General features: G+C 43.8%; 1 protein-coding gene across 1 annotated transcript; it reads right to left on the bottom strand.

Moving 5' to 3' along the window:
• Positions 1-15,684: 15,684 nt before the first annotated feature.
• PSMB1 (proteasome 20S subunit beta 1) lies at positions 15,685-22,431 on the bottom strand. Its single transcript, XM_080616667.1, has 6 exons — positions 21,796-22,431; positions 20,928-21,035; positions 19,566-19,647; positions 19,015-19,144; positions 17,430-17,536; positions 15,685-15,961 (listed from the first exon to the last, which is right to left on the bottom strand). Exons 1-6 carry the CDS (start codon positions 21,894-21,896, stop codon positions 15,776-15,778), a joined length of 714 nt encoding a protein of 237 aa, XP_080472793.1. The 5' UTR covers positions 21,897-22,431; the 3' UTR covers positions 15,685-15,775.
• Between the last annotated feature and the right edge of the window lie 190 nt (positions 22,432-22,621).

Here is a 22,621-nt window from a genome sequence, read left to right as displayed (position 1 = left end):
GAGCAGGGCGTGCTGCCACCTGCAACCACCCCAGCCCAAACCTCTCCCCCAGCACTGGCCCCAGCCAGCAGCCTGCCCTGGGTGTTTGGCTGCAGATCCCTGTCCCACATGCACATCACCCTCCCATGGGGCCCTTATTCATTCCTCGCCTGAGAGCCTGGATGAACTAATCACATTCTAACTGTTGGGATTTTCCTACTTTAAGGAAGGTGAGTGTTCACAGGTCACCTCCCCAGCCGAACTCATCCTCTATGGTGCATCCCTCGTGTTCAGCAGAGAGAGTGAGTTGGGTTTAGTTGAGAAATGCAAGTGAGAGCAGACAACAGCTATGTTCCCAGCCGAGCTTGTTATTCTTTATGGTTCCCATCCCCAACAGAGGACAATGGCTTCTGTTGCTCTTAGTCCATGGGAAGCTGGTGTTTGACAGTAGTCTCCCAACACCTCTGCTTTGTTTTTCTGTTTGTGTTGTTACTTTACTGTTGAAGTTAAGATTCCAGTTCTTTCTTGTTGGGTTGGCTTTTGGGGTTTTTTTGTTGGGGTTTTTTTGTTGTTTGTTTTAATTGCTTTTTCCCCTCCTCCACACTTCATTCTTTTGGCGTAAGGCTGCCACTCACCAGCTGTTCACAATTCCTTCAGCCCTTCTGGTTTTCAGTATCATACTACCATGACATAGACTTAAAGGACATTTTCTTCCTCACAGGAAGCTTCCCATGCCTACTGAATAAATGTAATAAAAATGCTTTTCTCTCTTTCCTACTTTGAAGGAAAGTTGCTAAATTTCTACTCCTCATGTAACTCAGATTGGACAATCTGTCATCCTCAAATTGCCTGAGTTTGATTTCCTGGCTGGTTTTAGATCCTAGAGTGACTGATCTTCCTTTCTCCTTGACAGAGCAAGCTCATTCACCAAGTGAGTACTCTATAATTACTTTTCAACTAAAAGTCCAGTCATTAACTAATAAATCTGGACTCCTCTCCCCTGCCCTTTCCACTTTGTTTTGTGTAATTGGATTTTCACTTTTTTCCTAGGCTGAAACTTGACCAAAAATCAGCGCTTTCCCACATATCAGCAACTGGTACCTGAAAGAGGCAAACTGAAATGACATTGTGAAGCAATCGGTTACAGCAGAGTCATCTGCTTGAAAGGAGGGAGAATAGCTCTTGCTGGGCAAGGCGCAGAGCATGGCAACTCTTACTGTTGCTAATGGGAGAAGAGGCTCCCGAGCTCCTTTCAGGAATGTACTGTTTTAATTTCTAATAGAGTTATTTGTTCACTTGTTAAAGAACTCATCTCTTAGGGCAGAGGCTCTCAGAGACAATAACACTGGCCACATGCAGCCACCAGGCAATTCGTTGCAGCCATAAGACAAAAACTCGCTCTGATTGTTCAGTTCTGTTTTGACTTAAACTGTCAAAACTGTGGCCACTGTTAATTTACTGTGATGGCACGTGTCACAGCTGCTCACCCTAGAGCCGCTGGTTAGCCCTGTCTTCCTTTTAGGCACTGGGAGCAGGAGTTCCCAAGCTGCAGTGTAATACACCAAGTCAAGTAGTCTGCAAAGCCCTGCTAACATTGCACATTGGTATTGTCTCTGTGATATTTCAAAGTGCTTTGAGGTGCAACAATATGCAGGAAACACCAGGTTACTCTGTGGCTTCAGAGGAAACGGACCCTCAAACTGACCAGTAAGGTTTGCTCTCAGAACACATCTCTGTCCATCTCCACTCCCAGGTGACCAGTGCCTTCTGCTGGTCTGTCCCTGGCTTGCATCCTTTGGATCCACTCTTCGCCTGTGGAGCAACTTCACAGGCACCAAAGCAATCCCAAAAGCTGTTTATCTAAGTAACTGACCATCTCAGACAAAGAAGACCCCTCCAAAGACTCCTAATCCAAAAGCCTCTCACAGCCAAACTGACTCAAAACAAATCTCCTCCAAAAAAATTCCTATTGATGAGATGGCTTTTCTTTCATTGCTGGTAGACAAGGACAAAATTAAACACATCAAACGTGCTTAGTTTCCAAAGGCAAAGTTGCAAAATGTCACAGAAAAATGTACATTTATACATTACTTTTACTACTTACCTTTCATGTCTTTTGCTTTGGTCCTTATCCACTTTCTGGAGGAGCCATTGTACAGGGAGAATAAAGAGCAGATTTCTATGGTAGAAAGTAAAGGATAGAGTCTTCCCTGTTTAATTGCACAATACTGTTTCCTTACCATTAATCCTTTTCTAAGGATACTGTTCCTCACAGGAAACAGTTTTCTCTCCTGTAAATGATCAACTTTACGTTATTTTTTAGATTTATTTACCAACATGACATCAAACCCCTTGTTTTAACACCCATCCCTCCTTCCAGCTTTATTTGCTTGTATGGCTTAGGATAGTACCTGCCTGTGGTTCAAGGCTTGCAAAAAAATAGCCAAAAAGAGCAAAAGATACTCAAGTGCCTTGGCTTTAAGGGAAAACTTTGACTATGGACAAATATTAGTAATAACCTAACCATGAGATAAGAAGGTATTGATTTGCTGTTGATGGTCTATATAAGAACTGCTTACAAAAGGTAAATAGGGGACCCCTGAAATTCCTGAGACATGAGCAAGCAGGCAGAAATACTCCTTGCAAAACACTGCAGCCCAGGCCAAGCAGAGGCATCCAGGAAGGGCTCCAGGTGAGCTGAGCAACTGCTGACCAAAGAAGGCAAACAACAATGCAGGTAGGTCAACAGCAACAGTGGGAAACAAACTCTGCTCCTGGGTTTGGGTCTCTTCCTAGGGGGAAGCTGGGCTAAACTCTGTGTAGCCCTGCAGAAGAGACAACAATCTGGGACCAGTGAAGCTTGGATAAGGAGATGTCAAAGGCTGACATGTGAGTTACTTTGGCTTAGGAAGAGAATTTGATCTTTCTGGCCTTGTGAGCCCTTTCAGTATTCAGAGAGGCAGTCCAGGTATGTGTGCATGATCTGTGTAGGACATGTGATGGACATGCTCTCCATGCACAGGTCTGTGGTGTAGTGTGCAGGCTGTGTTTGTTGCTGCTTGAACCTCTGTCTTCTCCACGAGTGCTGGGGAGTATCCAGGGGTATGTGTAGTGAAGGTACTCGGGTCTGCAGCATCTGCAGTGGCTAGTGGGGGTTCCTGTCTTGTCTATGAGCAATTAAATACTCATGGACCACTCGGTGGATAAAGAACTGGCTGGATGGCCGCACGCAAAGAGTTGTGGTCAATGGCTCAGTGCCATGCTGGAGACCAGTAATGAGGGGTATCCCTCAGGGATCTGTCTTGGGACCGGTCTTGTTCAACATCTTTGTGACACGTGCAGTGGGATTGAGTGCGCCCTCAGCAAGTTTGCCGATGACACCAAGCTGTGTGGTTCAGTTGATACGCTGGGGGGAAGGGATGCCATCCAGAGGGACCTTGACATGCTTGTGAGGTGGGCTGATGCCAGCCTGATGAAGTTTAACCATGACAAGTGCAAGGTCCTACACCTGGGTCGGAGCAATCCCAGGCACAGCTACAGGTTGGGCAAAGAAGAGATTCAGAGCAGTCCTGCGGAGAAGGACTTGGGGGTGTTGGTCGATGAAAAAATGAACATGAGCCGGCTTCAGTGTGCGCTCGCAGCCCAGAAAGCCAACCATATCCTGGGCTGCATCAAAAGGAGCGTGACCAGCAGGTCGAAGGAGGTGATCCTGCCTCTCTACTCTGCTCTCCTGAGACCTCACTTGGAGTATTGTGTGCAGTTCTGGTGTCCTCAACATAAAAAGGATGTGGAACTGTTGGAACAAGTCCAGAGGAGGGCCACGAGGATGATCAGGGGACTGGAGCACCTCCCGTATGAAGATAGGCTGAGAAAGTTGGGGCTGTTCAGCCTGGAGAAGAGAAGGCTTTGTGGAGACCTCATAGCAGCCTTCCAGTATCTGAAGGGGGGCCTACAAGGATGCTGGGGATGGGCTATTCATCAGGGACTGTAGTGACAGGACAAGGGGTAACGGGTTCAAACTTAAACAGGGGAAGTTTAGATTGGATCTAAGGAAGAAATTCTTTACTGTAAGGGTGGTGAGGCACTGGAATGGGTTGCCCAGGGAAGCTGTGAATGCTCCATCCCTGGCAGTGTTCAAGGCCAGGTTGGACAGAGCCTTGGGTGGCATGGTTTAGTGGGAGGTGTCCCTGCCCATGGCAGGGGGGTTGGAACTAGATGATCTTCAGGCCTTTTCCACCCCTAACGATTCTATGGTCCACCTGAGTAAAGCCTGTCTGCCTTAAGTCAAAACCTCTCCCTGTTCACATTCCTCCCCCAACCCAAACACTATGTAATAAAGTGAAGCTGTCTCAAAATAACTGTGTGTTGTTCCCTAAAATGCCCCCGAAAGCCCCATGTCTTCTATGGTAAGTCACTTGCAATGCTGAGACATATATCTATTTTCCAGAATGTTGTGGGCTAGCATTTGACTGGTGGGATATCCTTGGGTACGGAGCTGCCCGGTCAGAGTGTGAATCTTCAACTAAGCAAGTTCACCTTTACCCAGAACAGCTCCTGCATTGAAGGCAGGTAAAATACTGTGAATATGTGAATAAAACCCAAACCTAGAAGGTTTTTTCCCTACTAAAATTTAGGTTTGAAAATGCACCAAGCCAGCAGCGGCATAAGGGCACAAAGCACCAGCGCATGAATGCAATACGGGGAAATGTGAAATGATTCAGACAATGAAAGTCTTTTCAGAAAGATGAAGTTTTCTGATATATTAAACCCAAATCTGATTTTATTTAATCTGTTTCATCACAAATTCATTTTTTTGCACCTCTTTGTAGCACGTGTATGACACGCTGATTAGAAGAACAGCTGTGATGGAGAAACCAAGCAGCAAAGTAACTGTGTCCACTGTCTAATGCCGAGCAAAAGGGAGAGGCATGGCAGCTTGTTTCTGAGCTTATCCTAAATCCTTCGCTCTCCAGAAGTGCTGGGGTTGTGGGCAAAGCTGGGCTCCCACCAGGTGAGGAGGGCATCAGGGTGTGTTTGCCTGCATGAGTTCAAGGTCTGCAGTCACTCTACCCTTCCATGCGAGAAAGGGAGCTGGGGGGTGCAGCCTCAGTGCTTGTGAATCCATAGCTGTGCACCGTCTATATCATGCTTTCTGTGGCAGTTCTGATACGACCAGCTTTGTTCTCAAGTACTGCTGTGGATGTTTGTCATCAACTTCTTCGTTGCATCGTCGTGCTGTCCTCCTCTCCTCCTGTCCCTGCCCTCCATCCCCTTGTGGGTGCCCCCTCCACCTTCCCCCTGCTCCATCGCACTCAACAACACAGTCTGGATTTTCCATATCTACTTTTTCTTTCCTTTCTTTCCCCCCCTCTTTTGTCTTCTGGTAAGAGCGTTTGGCATTTCCCGGACAGCCCGTACTCCATAAGGCCTCAGTGTCTGAATACGAGGACGGCTTGAACGTTGCCTGCTGAGACTGAAGAAGAACTTGAGTTAAAATAATCCTCTCTTTTGTTCCGCTTGGGTTGCTTTTTGTTTGCCTGACAGATGTTCGGCCCCTGTGCGTGTGCACGGAGCGGCTCCTCCGCCGGGCCCTCTGATCCGCCAGCTTATTGATTTCTGCCTATCTGTGCGGCTTGTCTCCAGCCCTTACAGATGCGAGGGCTGCGGCCCGGGCAGCAGCCCCTCTCCTTTGCACACAAATAGGGCAATCCTCTATTGTGAGGGGCAAGAGCCGGCCCCACTCCCTCTTGAGCCATTGTGACAAATTCAGGCAGGTTTTGGGGGGCAGAGGGGAGATGCGTGTCAAGCACCGAGCTGTGTTTTGACATGCTGTGACACACTATTGCACGGGTGCCCAATGCAACGGGAAGGAAGAGGCTGTGGGCAGAAAGGCCTCGGAGCCATGCACTGTGCCTGTGTGTTATTTTAACTTCGTATTTCAGTCACTTGACTGGTGGATGTAGGGATCAAAGCTGTCACTAGGGAAAGCCTTGTAACCTAGAGTACTTGCTATTGCCCTGCTTCTTCTCCATGGCTCCGCCGCTCTGAGTTTCACTGACTGGCCTAACCACACAGTCACTGTATCTGAGACTTTCATCTTGCAGTTAACAGCCTTGTAAGAAACTTGCAATGCTTTTCTTCCATCTTGAGCTTTTTGTTTTGGCTTGACTTTCTGCCTCCTGAGTAGTGGCACAAAGACTCTGCCAGCAGGGACATGTCAGGGTGCTCTGTGACGAGGGCACGCTGCAGACCTGCATCCACATTTTGGGATACAGTTGTAGGGTCACTTTGCTGTTGACAGCAGTTTGGCTTTTGTTTAACCCCTGACATATGTCTGCAGAGGTCTGACCCACCACTGGCGCTAGTGCTTTAGATGGAGTGTGGAAAATGAGGCAGTTGTTTCGCCACACTCAGCTGTCTCCTCTGCATACCCCTAGAAAGCAGTCATCGTGTGCACTGCCCACCGAAGTCCCTGTGATAGCAGCTCTTCACTGGTATCGGTAACACACATGGAGCAGATGCATTCTCAAGGTGTACCCTTAGAGGGGCTATAAGGGGCAACTGCAGGGTGCATATGTCCCATGCTGCCAATCCACTACACACCTTGCACCTACAGTGAGCTCGCTGTCTGCAGACCAGCTTTTCTGCTCTGTGCCATGCTGCTCTGCCTTATCTCCCCACTCCCTCCTTATCTCCTCTCTCCCTAAAGCATATCATGTATTGCTGTGCATGTCAGAGCCTCCAGAGCTATCACTGTGTGGTGGCAAGGAATGGGACATCCTTTGATTTCATTGATGTTACTAGGCACTAGGTTGTCATTCAATATCACAGTAGTTGGGCACCAGTTTATTGAAAACTAGCTAACTCTGTGTTAATGACCTGTTGCTTGGCAAGGTATTCTACCCCACAGAAACAACACTACAAAGTACAGTTTGTAGTGCTACAGAGTTCATCTGCTCTCCTCCTGAAGTGTTGCTCTTTGTTTGCAAGGGTTGGGGCTAGCTCAGTTTGGACTTGTTAAGGCAAAACTCCCACTGACATGCTGTAGTCTGTTGGATCTTCCTGAGAGGCTGCCGGAGCTGGCAGCAGTGCTTCACGTGGTGTCAAGTGATTTATACTAACATGGAAAGCAGGCAGGGAGCTTGCAGCCTGTGGTGGCCTGCGTTGCACCTCCAGCTATGTTACGGTTATTGGATCTGAGACTGAAACCACAGTATGGTGCCCCCCAGTGCTCAGTGGATGCTTCCCACTGACAGCTTACTGGGACAGGGCTCAGGCAGTGTCGATGGCAAAGGAGGTGCCTCTGTGTCATACTTTGAATAACGACTAGCAGTAGGCTGGGAAAAGAAACTTGGACAGCATCTGTAGGGTAGAGCAGATGTTCCACACAGCTGCATGAGCCCCACTGCCTGCATCTCAGTGTATTACAGCAGCACCATAGGGGTGTCCTTAACTCTCGTGGGTAAGGTGAACAGATGCTCCTCTCAGCATCAGCTCAGGTCTTTCGTTCTCTGATGGCATGCAGCTCAAGCAGGGGGTGCGTATGAGTCTTTAATTTGGGGAAAATAACACTGACAAGCCACAGCAGTATCAGTAGCCAGCAACTTTCATTTACTCTCTTCGTTAGGCTTGGATCTTCCTTGACACATGTAAAAATGAAGAAAACGGGATCATTTGGAAAGGAAAGGAGTTTTGTAAAAGGCTCTCTGGCTTGACAAGTGGGGCCTTGCCAAGCCTGCTGGACCTTCTATTTGGCCTCTCTTTTGGTCAGCAGGAGAGGACTGTAACTTGCACACTCTGCATTGGCACCTTTGTCCTTTATTAGCTGGATTCTGGCTTAGTGGCTCAGTGGCATTTAAGGTGTTGGGCTCAGCCTGCTAAATACAAGTGGTTTGGGGCTATGCACTCACAGAGCTTGCCTGTAGCAAGCTGTGGGCTTGGCCAGTCTCCTGGTTCAGACCAGGAGGGACAGCAGGTATGTACAAATAATTCCTGACTGGAGGACTAAGAGGAGTGAAAATTCCAAAATCCAGATCCATTGATCCTCTGAAGTCAGCAGTTTGAGATGATAAAAACTTCCTCTGGCTTTTGGGTAGGAAATGCCTTGTGAGCATGGGAGGATCAGTGAATACAGCCCCGTGAATCAGTCAGTACCTGTAGGACAGGGTAACATATACCTTGGAACAAGTGATTTTGTAAGCACATGGTTTTCTGAAGGCCACATTCTAATTCTTTGTAGGCACTGTTAAACCAATATTGTGGGACTTATGGAAGCAGTTATATTCCAGGGATGCTACCTGAAACATAAGCTGTGCCCATGCTGAGTGTTAGAAAGGGAAAATCAGTATTTGGTCTAATTCCTTTGACTTGTTTCTGCCTTTACTCTCACAGCCCTTCCCTTGCTCTGCACAGCCTGTGGGTGATGTTGTTGTTTGCAGGGCTGTGTGCGAGCTATTCTGTGACTTTTCTTTTAAAGCACTTCTTTGAAATGCTGCTGCTTGTGTAATGGGGTTTGAGCGTGCTTGCGTCACTGTTGTGATGGTCTGTCAAGCCATCTAATTGGGTTGTCTCATTAAAGCTTACAATCAGCGCTTACAAGGCAGCAATCCAGTAGTCCAACACTGTAGCTAGAGCCACACTGGCTGACCAAGCGCCTGCACGTGGGTTGGGATGTGAATGCAGAGGGAAGCTGCATCTCTTGTGAACTAATTCTGCAGCTTCTAAGGTGAAGCTTGAATGCATGATACCACCTCCGACTTCACCTTCTCTGTAATGAGATGAACTGGAGCAATTCAGTTAAAATCAACCTTAGTTTTAATCTCCAGTTCAGAGTCAAGACTACTTCTGGGATCTCCAACTGGACACTCAAGTTGTCCAGTTTGAGATCCGCTAGTCTCTGTGGATAGCTTGGCCTCAATGTTCTTTCTGTTACCAAGAGTGTGAGGAGGAAATGGTGCAAGAAAAGGGCAGATTTGTGAAGTCTCCAATGGAAACTAAATTCATGGAGTAGCTCCAAAATGCTTTAAATGGAAACAGTTTATGAAAAACCCCTCTACCTGTGCAGGTGAAAATATTAGTTCAATCCCTGCAAGTGCATTCTCCTATCAGAAGTCTACTTTTTATTTTGTTTTAATCTGAACAAACTAGGCAAAAGGACCTTACTTATTTCAGGAGTCTGATTCGCTCTCCTGTTTTCACTTTAACTGCAATGGTAACTTCTAGCGCCGTAGTTAAATTTATCTGGAAGGATGAATTGGAGCCCAGAGCTCCAGGTTTGTGCAGAGGTTTCTGTCAACACCAGGTTTAAACTAAACTCAGGGTTTAAACTAAACTGCCAGAAACTTCTCAAGTGTTTCTGTAGGCATTTTATGGGTTAAATTAGGCATGTGAATGCCTGTATATAGATGCTGCTTTGGCCATCGTGACTTCCCAGCTGCTCAGAGGAGGGCATCTTGGTGCTTTACTGAGTTTGATGGAGAGTGTCCCTTTGACAGAGAAGCATCTTAAGAGGGAAGGGCATGGCAGTCCCTGACTTTAGAGGCTTTAGAGCCAAACAAAATACATTTGATGGTTTAGATGCAATAGCCTGCACTGAACCAAGAGAGGGCCTGGAGAAACAAGATGGGAAACTGGGTCCTTGCAGACCTGTGAAAATGCTTTCAGCTCTAACCAAGCACATGCTCTGGGTGAAACAGGACAGGAGACACTGGGCACCCAGGTGACATCTTCTGAGATTTAAGGAATGCAGATAAACTCTGTTATACACCAGTCTAACGATTATGTAGCCCAATCTGAGCCACATCACACTGGTCTTCAAGTAAGCTTGTGTGATTCCTGTCCACCAGGATCACTTAATGTGCCATACAGTGTGGAAAGCAAGGTTTTTCTTTCTCTATCCCCATGTTGGAGTTGTATGAGAAAAATTTGAGTGTCACCATTGAAATTTTCTTGTTTGGTTGGGTTTTTTAAAGAGCAGCTTAATGTAAAAGCCCCACTAAGCACCAGCTGAAAACACTTTGCATCACCCTTTAAAGTGTTTTTACTTCAGATTTTGTGGGTTAGCTCAGGGTGAGCACTTCTCTTGGCTTTTGTGAGAAGCCATAAAACCCCAGACTTTGTGGCTTATTTAACATCAGAGAATGGAAACACACTGCATGGCTCTTTCAAAGACAAATTATCTCTCATTTTTAAAAATCCCATCTAATTGTCATTAATCAACCCATCCTCTATGCTAATAAGATGGAGGCAGGGAATGGAATGCCATTCCGGCTCAGGCAGCTGTTGTGCATGTCAACCGGTTTCAAAATACTTGGCAAAAGTTGTAAATGCAGTTCTAATGAGATCGACTTGTCTGCAACTAGCAAACAAATACCAGCCTCACCAAAATGTTTGTTTGCCATGGGCCTTAATGGAGATTGTGTTAACCATTCTGCATTCAAGGGTACATGTCAAGAGAAGTTCAGATCAAGCATAAGGCAGTGACACTGGAATGCAGCTTTCTTCAAAGCTGTCGCTTATATAAAACCTGGGAAAAAGACACACCCTTCTCTTCTTTTTGTTTTTCTCCCTCCATCAGGCCTTTTAATTTTCTGGCATCTCAGTGCATGAGGTTCTTTGCAAAGGCTGCATAAGCAAGTTAGAAATAGCAGTACATTTTCTACTGGAACACTGGGCTCCTGCTAGAAGACAGATTCCTGAGGCACTCTACAGTATCTCTCACCTCCTAGGTTCCCTCAGCTGGGTACAGCTCCATCAATTGACTGTGGAGAAGGGAACAGCATCCAGCTGAGTCACCCAGGGTGTCCAGTAGGAGCTTGATTATCCACCAGGCCTGATTGCCAAGCTAGTTACAGCTGGTTTTCAACTAAGCCTGTTACACAGAGCATTGGTCCAGAGGGGCTGTAATCCTGTTCAACTAAGCCACTTCAGTGGGCCAGGCACTGCAGATGTCACATATCTACACTTGAGTGGGCACCCAGGTGAACCAGCACATCAGTGTCTTCTTGTAGAACCACCAAGGAGATCATCAAAACTAGTGTCTCAGTTTCAGAGAAGTCAGGTCTCAGGTAAGCCGAAAGCATTTTACTCCAGCCATGAAATATCTATAACACTGCAGTATAACTTGTAATCTTCCACCTCTTGTTCCTCTTCCTCAGCAAGAATGGCAACACTGCTTTTTAACTTTCCTTTTATGCTTCTTTGATATAAAATGCAAAGGACTGGTTGAATTTCTGGTACTGCTCTCTTACTAGTACCCCTTTATTGTGTGTCTTGTGCCAAAGAATATTAATTATAGTAGGCTACAGTGAAGTCCATCCCTACCCCCACTTGAGCCTCTAAAATGAACAGTGAAGTCAAACTTTGCCAGCAACTATTAGGAAAAGGGCCAAGAACAGTCTAACAGGAAAGATACTGAGGATTTTTTGTTTGTTTTTCCGCTAAACGATGTTTTCGTAATTATGAATACTTTGGTGAAATTGCTTACAAAAGGAAGTGCACATAAAACAGTCCATACAATTAAACTAACTACATATTACAGTTGAAAGTATATAAGGCTGGTCTTACACTGTTGCACTCACAGGCAAAACCTCTTCTTCAAAAGGAATTTGGCTTGAGAAGGCAGATCTGGAGACAAATCGTAGTTAGCTTCAGGCCCATGTGCCATATTGTCTGGTTTATGACTGCCCCAAATGGCCTAAAAACAAAGGACATTCACACTGAACAAAAGCAATAGCTGAAAGAAAGAGGAATTTGGAAACTGTCATTTCCAAATCCCTTCTACTCAAAAGCTGGTTCAACTCCTATCAAGAACCCTGAACAATGCAGCAATTACTTTATGCTCCTAAAACTATCTTCTAGTAGGCTGGGAGAAACAGGACTACTTTACTTTGCTCAGATTCACATGAACACTGCTTGAATCATCCCCTACTTGCTCCTGCTGCCTCTCCCCAAGCTTAGGTTTGTAAAATCCTGAATCACTAAACTGAGGTCGCTTGCCAGGGCAGCTTTCTCTTGCTTTCCAGGATTCTGGGGTATCAAGAACATTTTTCCAGTGTGGGAAAATACAACTTTGTCCTCTAAGTAAATAAATAATGTGCAAGAATAAGTTGCAGCAGGACCACTTCAAACTGCTGCACTTCAAATAGTGTTTTATGATTTCCATTTAAATGGTTTTCTCTTGGAAATGGCAATTAAACAGAAGCAAACCGCTCCTGACTCCCATCACACTGAGGCATATGTAGCGTTACATGCATACCTCGCTGTGAAAGGAAAATGTCATCCTAGAGTGAGCAAGCTCAGTATTTGGTTCATAAAGCAACCATTCTACAATTCAGCGTTAAGAAATTTTTGGGGTTAATTGAAGGAAAATTAAACTTGTCCTTGACTGATACAGCTAACTGAACTTTTAGAAGCACATATGCAATACTTATGTCCTATCAAGCACTTTCACTTTTCGTAGTAACAAGCCCTCTCTCCTGTACACAAAATGGATTTGATGCATAAACAATAGTGCCGAAAAAATTCAAAATCAAAGCTAGGTCTACTTTAATACAAACCTAGTTTTTAAGGCCGATTCTGACCTTGTACAGTCCCTTATATAAGCAACAGTGTGCTGCCATTTGGCTGAGATCAAAATAAAGCCTCTCGTCTCCTCAATAAACTGTACTGCAAAGCACATTATAGTGGGAAACTGGTAAAGTATGTATGACTGGTTTTACCCACACGGTGTGTAATTGCGTTGAAGCCTGTGACAGCAACTAACTATTGCCATCTTAAGGTGGCCCTTACTATTGCTGCAGATGAAGCTGAGTTAGCTGATGCTGCTACTGCACACACTTCTCGTTACCCACCGTCACTTACAAGTTCTTGAACAAGATGGTTAGAAGTGCTTGCTCCAAGATTACTCATGTCCTGCAGCACAGTTCTCCCTTGAAAACACACATAACATATTTAATACTAAGAAAAGGCACTGCAAGATACGCATTTTCTCTCTTCTTCCTCTCTTATATGAAATTGTATTAAAGACATCTAATCCCTAGCCAAGTAGATCTGCCAAACTCAGACCTCGGCTTCTAGTGATGCCGCCTAAGTGGTATTGTTGCATTTGTTTTGCCTAGCTGTACCTCTACAGGCTACCTGCCTAGACGGTTCTGTAACTAGATAGTGCTCAAAGTGGTTCATAAACTATTAATTTACATTGTAGCCATGGTGTGAGAGGACTACTGGCCTGATTTATACATAGGAAGTACAGGCACAGCACTAAGGAGAGTTGCAGACAGTCAGTCCATTCCTACCTTCCAGCCCTTGGAGATGACAGTCACAAAGTAACTCAGTGGATTTAAACAAAAACCCTTTTTATGCCTTTTATTGTAAGACACATTTGACATCTGTAATTTAAAAATGTGTTTTAATACTATTGAACAAGCCAACTAACTTCTAGCCGAGCAGCTCCTGAACATTGTGGTACTCGCACATCTTCTGCCACTCAAGCAATTCCCAACTGAGCATGAACTGTGATGATACTACCAGGGCAGGCCATAACTGGGAAGTTAAAAAACAAATTGATGACCAAACCTTCCCACATCACTGGTTCCAAACCCATTTACAGAGTGAACGAATGCAGTGCTACCTGCTTCTGGAAAAGAAATCTGGTACTTTCAGTCTGATGGGCCTGTGAAAAACCTTCCATTCCCTGCTGATCCCTCAGCCAGATGGACTCTGCAGGGAAATGGGAGACTGAAAAGGATACAAAACAGCCATCTCGTCCACTGCAAGTGCTCCAACATGACAGCAGCACTGACACACAGCAGCAGGAAAACTTGCATCGCCCGTACTTGCTGCTGTATCTTGTCTAAGGTTGAAAATGAGACCTGAACACTTCAATCACCTTGTATTTCTCCCAAAACATCTTACAGAGAAAAGCCTAGATGCCTCAAACTGGAACAAGTAACTCTTAAAATCTGTTGGACATGCATTTGTTTTGGATGTAAATGTTACCCTTAAATATAAAAGCATCCAAAATTCTTTTTTGTGTGTGTTTTGTTTTTTTTTTTTTTAACTGAATCACTGCAACTCTCCTACACATTTGGCATCCTGTAAGAACATTAAATTAATTCAGGTACAAATTAGACAGTTCCCTTTCTTTGTTGCCATTGTCTTCGCAGTTTAGATCTTGCATACTGCAAACAGATCCAGCCCAAAGGCAGGCATGTCAATTTGTTACCTTCAGCTGCTTTTCTTTACCACTTAAATAGTATTTCGTTTCAGTAGACTTCACCAACTTTGCATGAAGCTGTAACAAGCTGTTGTGAAACACTTGAGCAATTCAACACAAATATGGAATCAAAGATAGCTGAGGTCAAAGTGCTTTAATTGAATTTTATAGAAGTGAAAGAGCACACATTTCATTTGTACTTTAGGTAGACAATAGCTTTCTGTTCTTACAACTATTGCAACATGTGCAATTTGCTCAGTACAGAAGAGCACATAGCTGCATAGTCATTCATACAACTAACCTTGTCTATTTAAGATGACTTTTACAATTACCTGAACATGTCTGGAAGTTCTGACTCGTGTGACCAAGTGAATTCAGCCCCATCGCTGTACTCAGATTGTCCGAATACCCAGAGATGAGGTTTTCCCTCTTTACTCTGCCCAACAGTGGCACCCAGTGGTCAAGTGTTTTCATGAAGATTTTGGGAAACGGCTGCTCTTCCAAGTTCCCACTCACTGGATTTCCTAAACATGGCTAGAGTCAGTTTAAATGCACTAGCTGTTTGATTACTAAGGTTCAAAATGCTACTCACTATTTAAACTGTCCAGAAAGCCTATCACTGCCGGTGAAGAGCAGCCAGAGCTAGCAAAAATGCACAACACCTGAAACAATGCACAGAAGGCAGCCAGCCATGCCCAAATCAAAGCCAAGGTTACTATATAGTCAAATATATCAGAATTGTTCTTTTAAAAACCAAGTATGCCACCTCAAGCAATAAGATATTTTATACATCCTGATACAGCTCTGCTTTTCTAAAGGTCCCAGTACTCAAGCCAATTTCCAGAGCACATTAGACAAAATCTACACTTGATGCGATTTCCCAAGAATTAAAAGCAGTAGTAAGGCTAACAAAGCCCCCAGATATTAAAGGCAGTCAGAAATCTCTACACTAAATTATCTTCCATCAGTAGCCAGAAAAACGCAATGCGCCAGATTTTGGGCATTAACCAACAGAAACATGTAAAGGTGAGCCAGGACTAAATTCTGGAAGACTCCATTTAACATTCTTCCCTCTTACACAGAGAACTTGGTTTCAGGTGATTCATATTTATAGTCTCTGCAAGTAAGTACAGGGATGCCAAATGTTAGGACACCATGTCAGGGAGGTAAAGGAGAAGATAGGAAAAGCAAGTTACAAAGCGCAGAGAAGGCAGCACAAACAATGCTTTTCTCACTAAACCAAGGCTAAACCAAAAGCATTATCAGGAAAGTCTGTGAACCTAAATTTTAGTAAACTAAACTCCACCATATTGTAGCATAAGGGATTGTGAGAAGGGGCTTAAACTGAGACCGGGATTAGATCGATCAATAGATGAAGATGAGATGAACAAAACTGACTTGTAACTCTTAGCCGCTTCCTTATCATGAACTTCTCTGGTTTCTAAAACCACTACCCCTTCTAACAAAGAAAATATTCACCATTACAGCAGTCAAACTTCTTGAAAAATTTTAATAAGACAGATGTCTCCATAATACAGGTGAATAGTACATCATAGATTACATGTTTATAAGCAAGCTGAATTAGTCTTTTCGTAATTGGACAATTTCCTCTTTAATTCCATCTTTTGTGACAATGCAAATCTTAAGCGCATCCCCAGTGTACACATCTCTCTCAGCAGCAGAAATAAAGACATCTTTAACCAGCTGCAAAGCCTTTTCCAGGGTCAGGGGTAGATGTTCCACATTTTGCATGTTCTTGAAGCCAATCTAAGAAAAGATGAAAATGTGTTTTAAAGAAAGTATGATCCATCTAGCATGAAAGCTGCTTCAGTCTCCACTAGACTGAGCAGATTTAGACAACTTCAAAAGTAGAAAAGTAGTTGGTCTGTTTTAGAAACCCAAAGCTGGTAAAAGTATTCCTCAACACAGTTCACAGCTGCATGATCAGCATCAGAGCTTTGCCATTCCTGATACTCTTACAAAAGTAACTAGAGGCAGACCCAGTATACAGCCAGTATTGCTCCTCCTGCCCATTCAGCATCTACAAGATCATAATGAACATTCAGAACTGAACTCATCTAATTCTTCAGACCCTACTCACTGGGTTAGTAGTATCAGAACTGCAACCAAGCCTTTTATCTGGTCATTGATAGTTGGGAACATTTCTTAAAAGCAAATATTCATCAACATACCTAAAGTTCAAAAATAACAGCCTGGAGCATAACCGGTCCTATTAAACTGTGTATTCTAACTGACAAACTCAAGTGTCCAACTTAAGTACCAGAACAGGAAAAGAAGGGGAAGAGTCGCTTACTTTGCCTCAAATTCATAAGTAAGAAAAAGTTACTATGACAACTTTAATTCCATAGAAGATACTTTATTTTCCTCAGTCCATAAAATTCAAAACTAATTCAAAGCTGAGAATCTGGAGTTCTTTAAATAATAACAATACTAATAACAATAATAATCTTTCTCAGCTAATAAGAACTATAAGAACACTAAAGTTGTGTTGGTATCAGGCTCAACTGACTAAATACCAACACCAGTGTCAGTGAGTAAAATTAGTAAAACAAGCTTTGGTATTTCTCTCACTCAACAACTACCAGCTGCAATTAACTGTTAAAAAATTCTTCAAGTATTTTAGACAGAACTTTCTATCAGCTTTATGTAAAAACATTCTTAGATAACGGTGTCCAAGTTGTACAAAACTTAAGACTTCTAAGTAAGTATATGTTAAGTGATAAAACGTGCTATATACACCTATGAATTCTATCTTCATAATTTAGTACTATTTCATGCTAAGTGACAGGCATACTTATGCTACCAGCTAGGAAAAAACCAAAACAACAATCAAATCAAACAAACACCACCCAAAAAAAAACCCAACAAACAACAAAAACCCAAACAAAAAAAAACACAAACAGGAAAAAACCCTAACAGCTTCTATGGGAAACATAATTCCCCAATTAAAATATTTACCTGTATTTTAAACACACAGCACACTGTTTGCAACCTATTAGAAACCTGACCAGATTCTAAACCAAAACTTTGATTTCTGCTGAGCAGGTGAAGCCCCAAAATTTATAAACGCATGGAGATTAACGAGTCCTACCTGCAATACATTTAAAGCTTTTCCCAAAAGTAGTATTCCCCAGAATTAAAGCTACATTCATTTGAGTGTCACAACTGTTTACTGAAATAATGGAAGGGGTAAGGGGGAAGAGAACTATTTTACCTGGTTATCAAGCAAGGGTTGCAGCATTGCACTTGCTGATCCAGCTGCTTTGAAAGAATCTCTCTCATATGAGCCCACTGGATCAAAGCTATATACTGCTCCCTTCCCTGGAAAAAAAAAAAAAAAAAAAAAACATAATCCAGACATGTTCTCCATAAGCAATTTCTGGAGTACTGCAGATCTCATCAATCTTTAACCAAACAACACTACAGTATGCCCAGACTGCTTTCTATAGCAGGCTCACCATGGTTTTGGCCTGGTACTATATGCAAGGTTATTTTCAATATTTAAGTCACAGCCACGCTCTGACAGATGTTTTCTACAGTTCTTACCACAGAAAAAGTGCTGAATAATCAAAGCAGGAGAAAATGCTAGAGCACAGTGCTGCACAAAGGTCTCTGCTGGTTCTAAAGCGAACACAGAGGCAGTTTAGCCATCATTTTTTAACCATACATGTCTTGAATTACCTCCAGAGAGCATGCTCGGATGCCTCTGCACTGCCTTCCCAGAACCAGGGATGATGCTTTGGTCTCTTACACACTCACCTCCGGAGTCAGGCCAAGTTGTTCAAAGTTTATTAGCTTGTGCTGACATGAGAGATGCAGATGCACTGCGGCTCTGAAGCACCAGGGTTTGACGAGGACATGCTAGTCAAAACACAGCACCTGGCCAAGCTCAGCTTTTCTATTCAGATAGGCTGCACCCTATTTAATAAACTGGCCAGTGCACTTGGCAGCACAGCACAGGTGGCTGAACGGCCCTGAGAAAGCTAGCAGAGATCCAGAACGTAACACTAAATCAAAACAGTTTTGCTAGGCCCAAATTAAGCCCATGCATGCAAATCTGCACTCTGATTCTTATCAACTGCTACAACATCCTCATGATCTGAAATTTACCGTTATGCAGTACAGACTAATCCCTTTCCAGACTCTACATATCATAGACATGTCTTAGCAAGACTGGGAAAGCAGTGCAACTTAGTAGTAACAACAAACTGTGGGGAATGGCAGAAATTGTCCAAACAAGGCCACCTCTGAGCTCCTGCTCAGACCCAGAGACCAGAGTATTTTAGCAATTCAAGCCCAGTAAGTCCCACAAGATCTGTAGGTTAAACTATGGCTTCTATGTAAAAGTAATTATTTCATTAGAGGTTAGTTAATATATAAAGATATCTCTGTAGAAACACATCTCTGGAGTAAATCTTCATATATAGTAGCTCCTAGCACACACACAGGCCTGAGTAAGATATATACGATTTTACCACTAGCATCTCCTTTGAAGACATAAGAAATCCAGAAGCTGCTATACTGTTCCAGTCTACAGTAAAGTATGACAGATTAACAAACTTCAATTGTTATCAAATCAGATCTTCAGAAATGGAAGATCCAGTTAGCAGCAGAAATCAGATAACAAGTCACATGCATAACTCGGATTTGATCCAAGTACTGTAATGCCTAAAGGCAGGTGTTAGGAATAGGAACACAAACTTTTTTATTCCATCAGTACACCATCCAAGACATAAAAGGATAGCTATTCACCCACAGGAATTTAGCCCCTCTTTCTTGTTTTGTAATTAAAGTCCTACCTTCTTCATCAAGTCCACCAATTATGTTGTAAACATAGTAAGGGAAGAAACGCCGAGAATACAGAATTGTAGATAGCATTGCTGCAATAGCTCCAGTAGTCATGGTCTTGTTATTCGAATGCTTGTACATCTGCAAGTGGGATGGCATGTTCAAGAAGAAAGTCAGACACTAAATCAAAATCACATTTCTGCAATCTCACTACAGAAAAGTCTAAGCTAGATCATTAACTAGCATGATGACTGAAAACACACCGGCCTTCTTACAAGCCCTAAATTAACATTAACATTTCTCCAAAGTTTTGCAAAGAATATATGTTTGCTCATTAACATTTTCCTCTCCATGCCTCACAATCTTTCAATTTGTGATGTTATACTTAGGAAGAATAGAGCATCTACTTCCCCTGCCTGATCTTTCACCAGCAACACAGTTGTGATACAGACACTTGAAGAAAACCAGCAAAACTTATATTTTAAAACATACCATACTATTGGTCTCAAATGTGATAGTAAGAATGTAAGTTCTAAAAGCAGTAAGATAGATAGTTAGCTACCTTTAATCTTGCTTCAATGATTTTAGTGAGGGTAAGGCAGTCGCCATGGAAACCAGTGCATCCAATGACGGTTTTGTCTGTTCTGTAAAAGGTAAAATTTTGTTGTGATTTTAGATTTAGTATGAACCACGCCACTTACTTACACAGTAGATTGCTATGAATATATCAAATTTATTTTCAGGTTCTCTAATGCTATCAAAAGCAGTTGCCTAAAATGTCTAACAAGTATTTTGTTTACGAAAGGTAACTGTAATCTACATCTTGGACAGGACTCGTTAAGTGCAGGACTTCACCTATGTCTATGGATGCTGTAGGTGTTTTTTTGTGACACCAAACAGAAGTTACCTGATTGCGGCTGCATTACAGAAGGTCAGCTCACTGCTCAGTTTCCAAATGTTTCATGAATGCTAACTACAGGAGTGCATGTTTGAAATTTAATTTCTAGTAAATTGGTGAGAGTCTACAAACATTCACATACACTTATAGACTAACACAAAGCCGTCATTCAAAAACAGTTTAAATTGAAATATTCTCTCAGCCTGTCTCTAGAAATACACAAAGCCATCATGTGCGGTATACAGACTGTACTGCAGTAATGTCCATCTGGACAGAATCAGGGGCAAAGATATAGTTAAGGAGTTAGCCAGGAGAAATATAAGTTCACATGATCTTGTATCATCAATAAAAAGCAAAACACAAACATAACAAAAAAATATTTACATAGCTGATGGCAGCCTAGGTAAGCACCTGCTACAGTCAAAAGAATGTAAACAATACTATTTTTAACTATGTGTATGCTATCTATGTGGGTTGAGATAAACACAGAATGAGCATAAAAAGTTCAACAATGGAACTACTGATAGGTTTACCTCTCCTAAAATAAACACCTCTTCGAAGTGCCAGATGGTTGACTAGAGACACAGCACAACTGGCAGCAGTGGGCACATTTGTGTACCAACACCAGCTGTCCTGATGAAGCAGAATGAGCTACCACAGGATGAAGTTTTCCTACAGTTAAGACAAAAGTACTTCTGCATAACCAGAGCAGATAAATAAATACCAAACAAACAAGAAACCTACTAAGCTTATGTGCTTAGCATCATGCTAAATACCCTGTATCATGCTAAAAATACCATGTTATCAACTAACTTCAAGAGCACGAAACAAGAAATCTGGCTGTACTTACAACATCACATCACATCTTGCATTACAGCAAGAGTGCCCATAACTCCAAAATCAATTTTCTAACTTTTTTTTCTGAAAGTTCTGCTTAAAGAAAGCAACAGATCATTTCAGGCAGGTGACACGCCCAATGCTACAGCTCCTTCTCCATGTTTCAATTCTTACAAGATGTGGACTTACAGTCTGTAGCATTTTGGACTGTCCCGGCAGTGAATTGCATAACCTTCACTCAGTCGTGTGTCAGAGGCAACGATAGAAAAGTCTTCTCCAGCAATTGCCAGCACAGTCCTTGAAAAAGAATATTCATATAATCATGACTTTTAGCACAAATATTTTCTTAGGCGCCAGAGGAATACATTATATAGTAGTTCCATACCCAGACTCACATTTTGTCATACAACTTATATTCCTTGCTATGTTTCCCACTAAGCACATCCCCACAAATGACTCAAGACTGGAGAAAGAAGATACTAGACACTGTGATTCTCCTACTTGAACTAAACGCTGTACAGAAACTTGATAAAACAGAGTTTTCTATACAATGCAAGACAGAGACTCTAAAGACTAGTCATTTTAGATGCTTGCTAATCCTGGCCAGCTCCTGTCACCAACTCACTGCAAGTGCCTGTAAAACATCACCTACCTTGAACAGTTACGACAAGGTAGTTTTTAACCCAGTTGCAGGTTTAAAGGCTGGTAATACCACCAGTGCATATGTTTCCTGAGCCACTTACAAACAAACAACCCTATGGGGAACGGAAGATGCTTCTTTTAGCCCACAGAAGTTCAGGAAGCCATAGAACCAAGCAAGAACATGCCCAAGAGCTGCAAGAACTCGCGGGACGCTCGGCCCAGGGCAAGGGCGAGACCAGTTCTCCCCGGCACTACCCCTCTCTACCAAGAGGCGCTCGTAAGGGGAGACAAAAGGCGCAGGGGAGAAGCAAGAGCAAAACGAGGAATACCAGGTCTACTGCCACCCTCCTCAGGGCCCCTTCCCCCGGGAAAAGGGTGCCCCAGCCCGCCTCGCCCCCCGCCTCCGACTCCTCACCCTCCGTTAAAGGTGTAGGGCGAAAAGCGGTGCTGCACGGGCGCGCCGAGCTCGTAGACCCTCTCAGGTCTGAAATCCTCATAATCAACAGTAGACAACATCCCCGCGATCCGCTCGCTGCTGTCTCACGGCAAAATGGCGGTATCGGAAGCGGAAGTGGTGAGCACCGCTCTAGGATGGCAGCGGCTGCCACCTCTCGTCTGCTCTGGAGGACACACAACGGGAGCAGCCAACTCTTAGCCAGCGGGCGTCTTAATGGCGCTGCCTGGGCCGGGTCTCGCACGGCCTCTCCCGGGTGGGGTTTTCGCCTGGTCCAAGTGTTGTCAGCCCTCGTCTTTCGAGTGCCTAGTCACAGAGGTGACAACAATTGTGGTGAGGTGTTCAACAAACCTCGTGTGTTTGGGCATATGAGGAGCAATGTGGCTCCTGCGCTGGAATAGGGGAGCGTCTTGAGAAACACTGGGGAGAGCAAGGGTCAGAAAGCACAGGAGGTCCGTGAGGAGGCCTATGGGCGCGGTGCCAGGCACCATGGCACCGGTGGAAATAAGCAGGAAGGGGTTAAATCGCCAGCTGGTGCCGAGGGAGCAGAGAGATGCGGGCGGTCCTCCTCTGGAGCAGAAGCGTGTCCCCCTGCCCGGGAGGAAGAGTTGCTTTTGCCGAAGTCTCTATGGGAGCAGTGCACAGCGAGCAGTGGCACCGCAAGGTGTGCGACTGCGGCAGAGAGCAAGGGGCAGCGATCTGTACAGCTAGAAAATGGGGCACATCCTTCCAGCGCAGGAGGCTGTGGCTAGGCCTGGCACCTGACCCGCGAGTGGGAACGACAGCC

The sequence above is a fragment of the Psittacula echo genome, assembly GCF_963264785.1.
Source record: "Psittacula echo genome assembly, chromosome: 4".
In the NCBI taxonomy this organism is placed as follows: Eukaryota; Metazoa; Chordata; class Aves; order Psittaciformes; family Psittacidae; genus Psittacula; species Psittacula echo.
This window is presented reverse-complemented; position numbering and strand designations above follow the sequence as displayed.

What these genes read in the sequence shown, in the direction of transcription:
- PSMB1 (XM_080616667.1), bottom strand. Translation starts at nt 21,896, where the DNA reads ATGTTGTCTACTGTTGATTATGAGGATTTCAGACCTGAGAGGGTCTAC. An exon ending in CCCTACACCTTTAACGGAGG is followed by an intron (nt 21,036 to 21,795) that starts GTGAGGAGTCGG and finishes TTCTTTTTCAAG; the next exon opens with GACTGTGCTGGCAATTGCTG. An exon ending in TCATTGAAGCAAGATTAAAG is followed by an intron (nt 19,145 to 19,565) that starts GTAGCTAACTAT and finishes TCCCACTTGCAG; the next exon opens with ATGTACAAGCATTCGAATAA.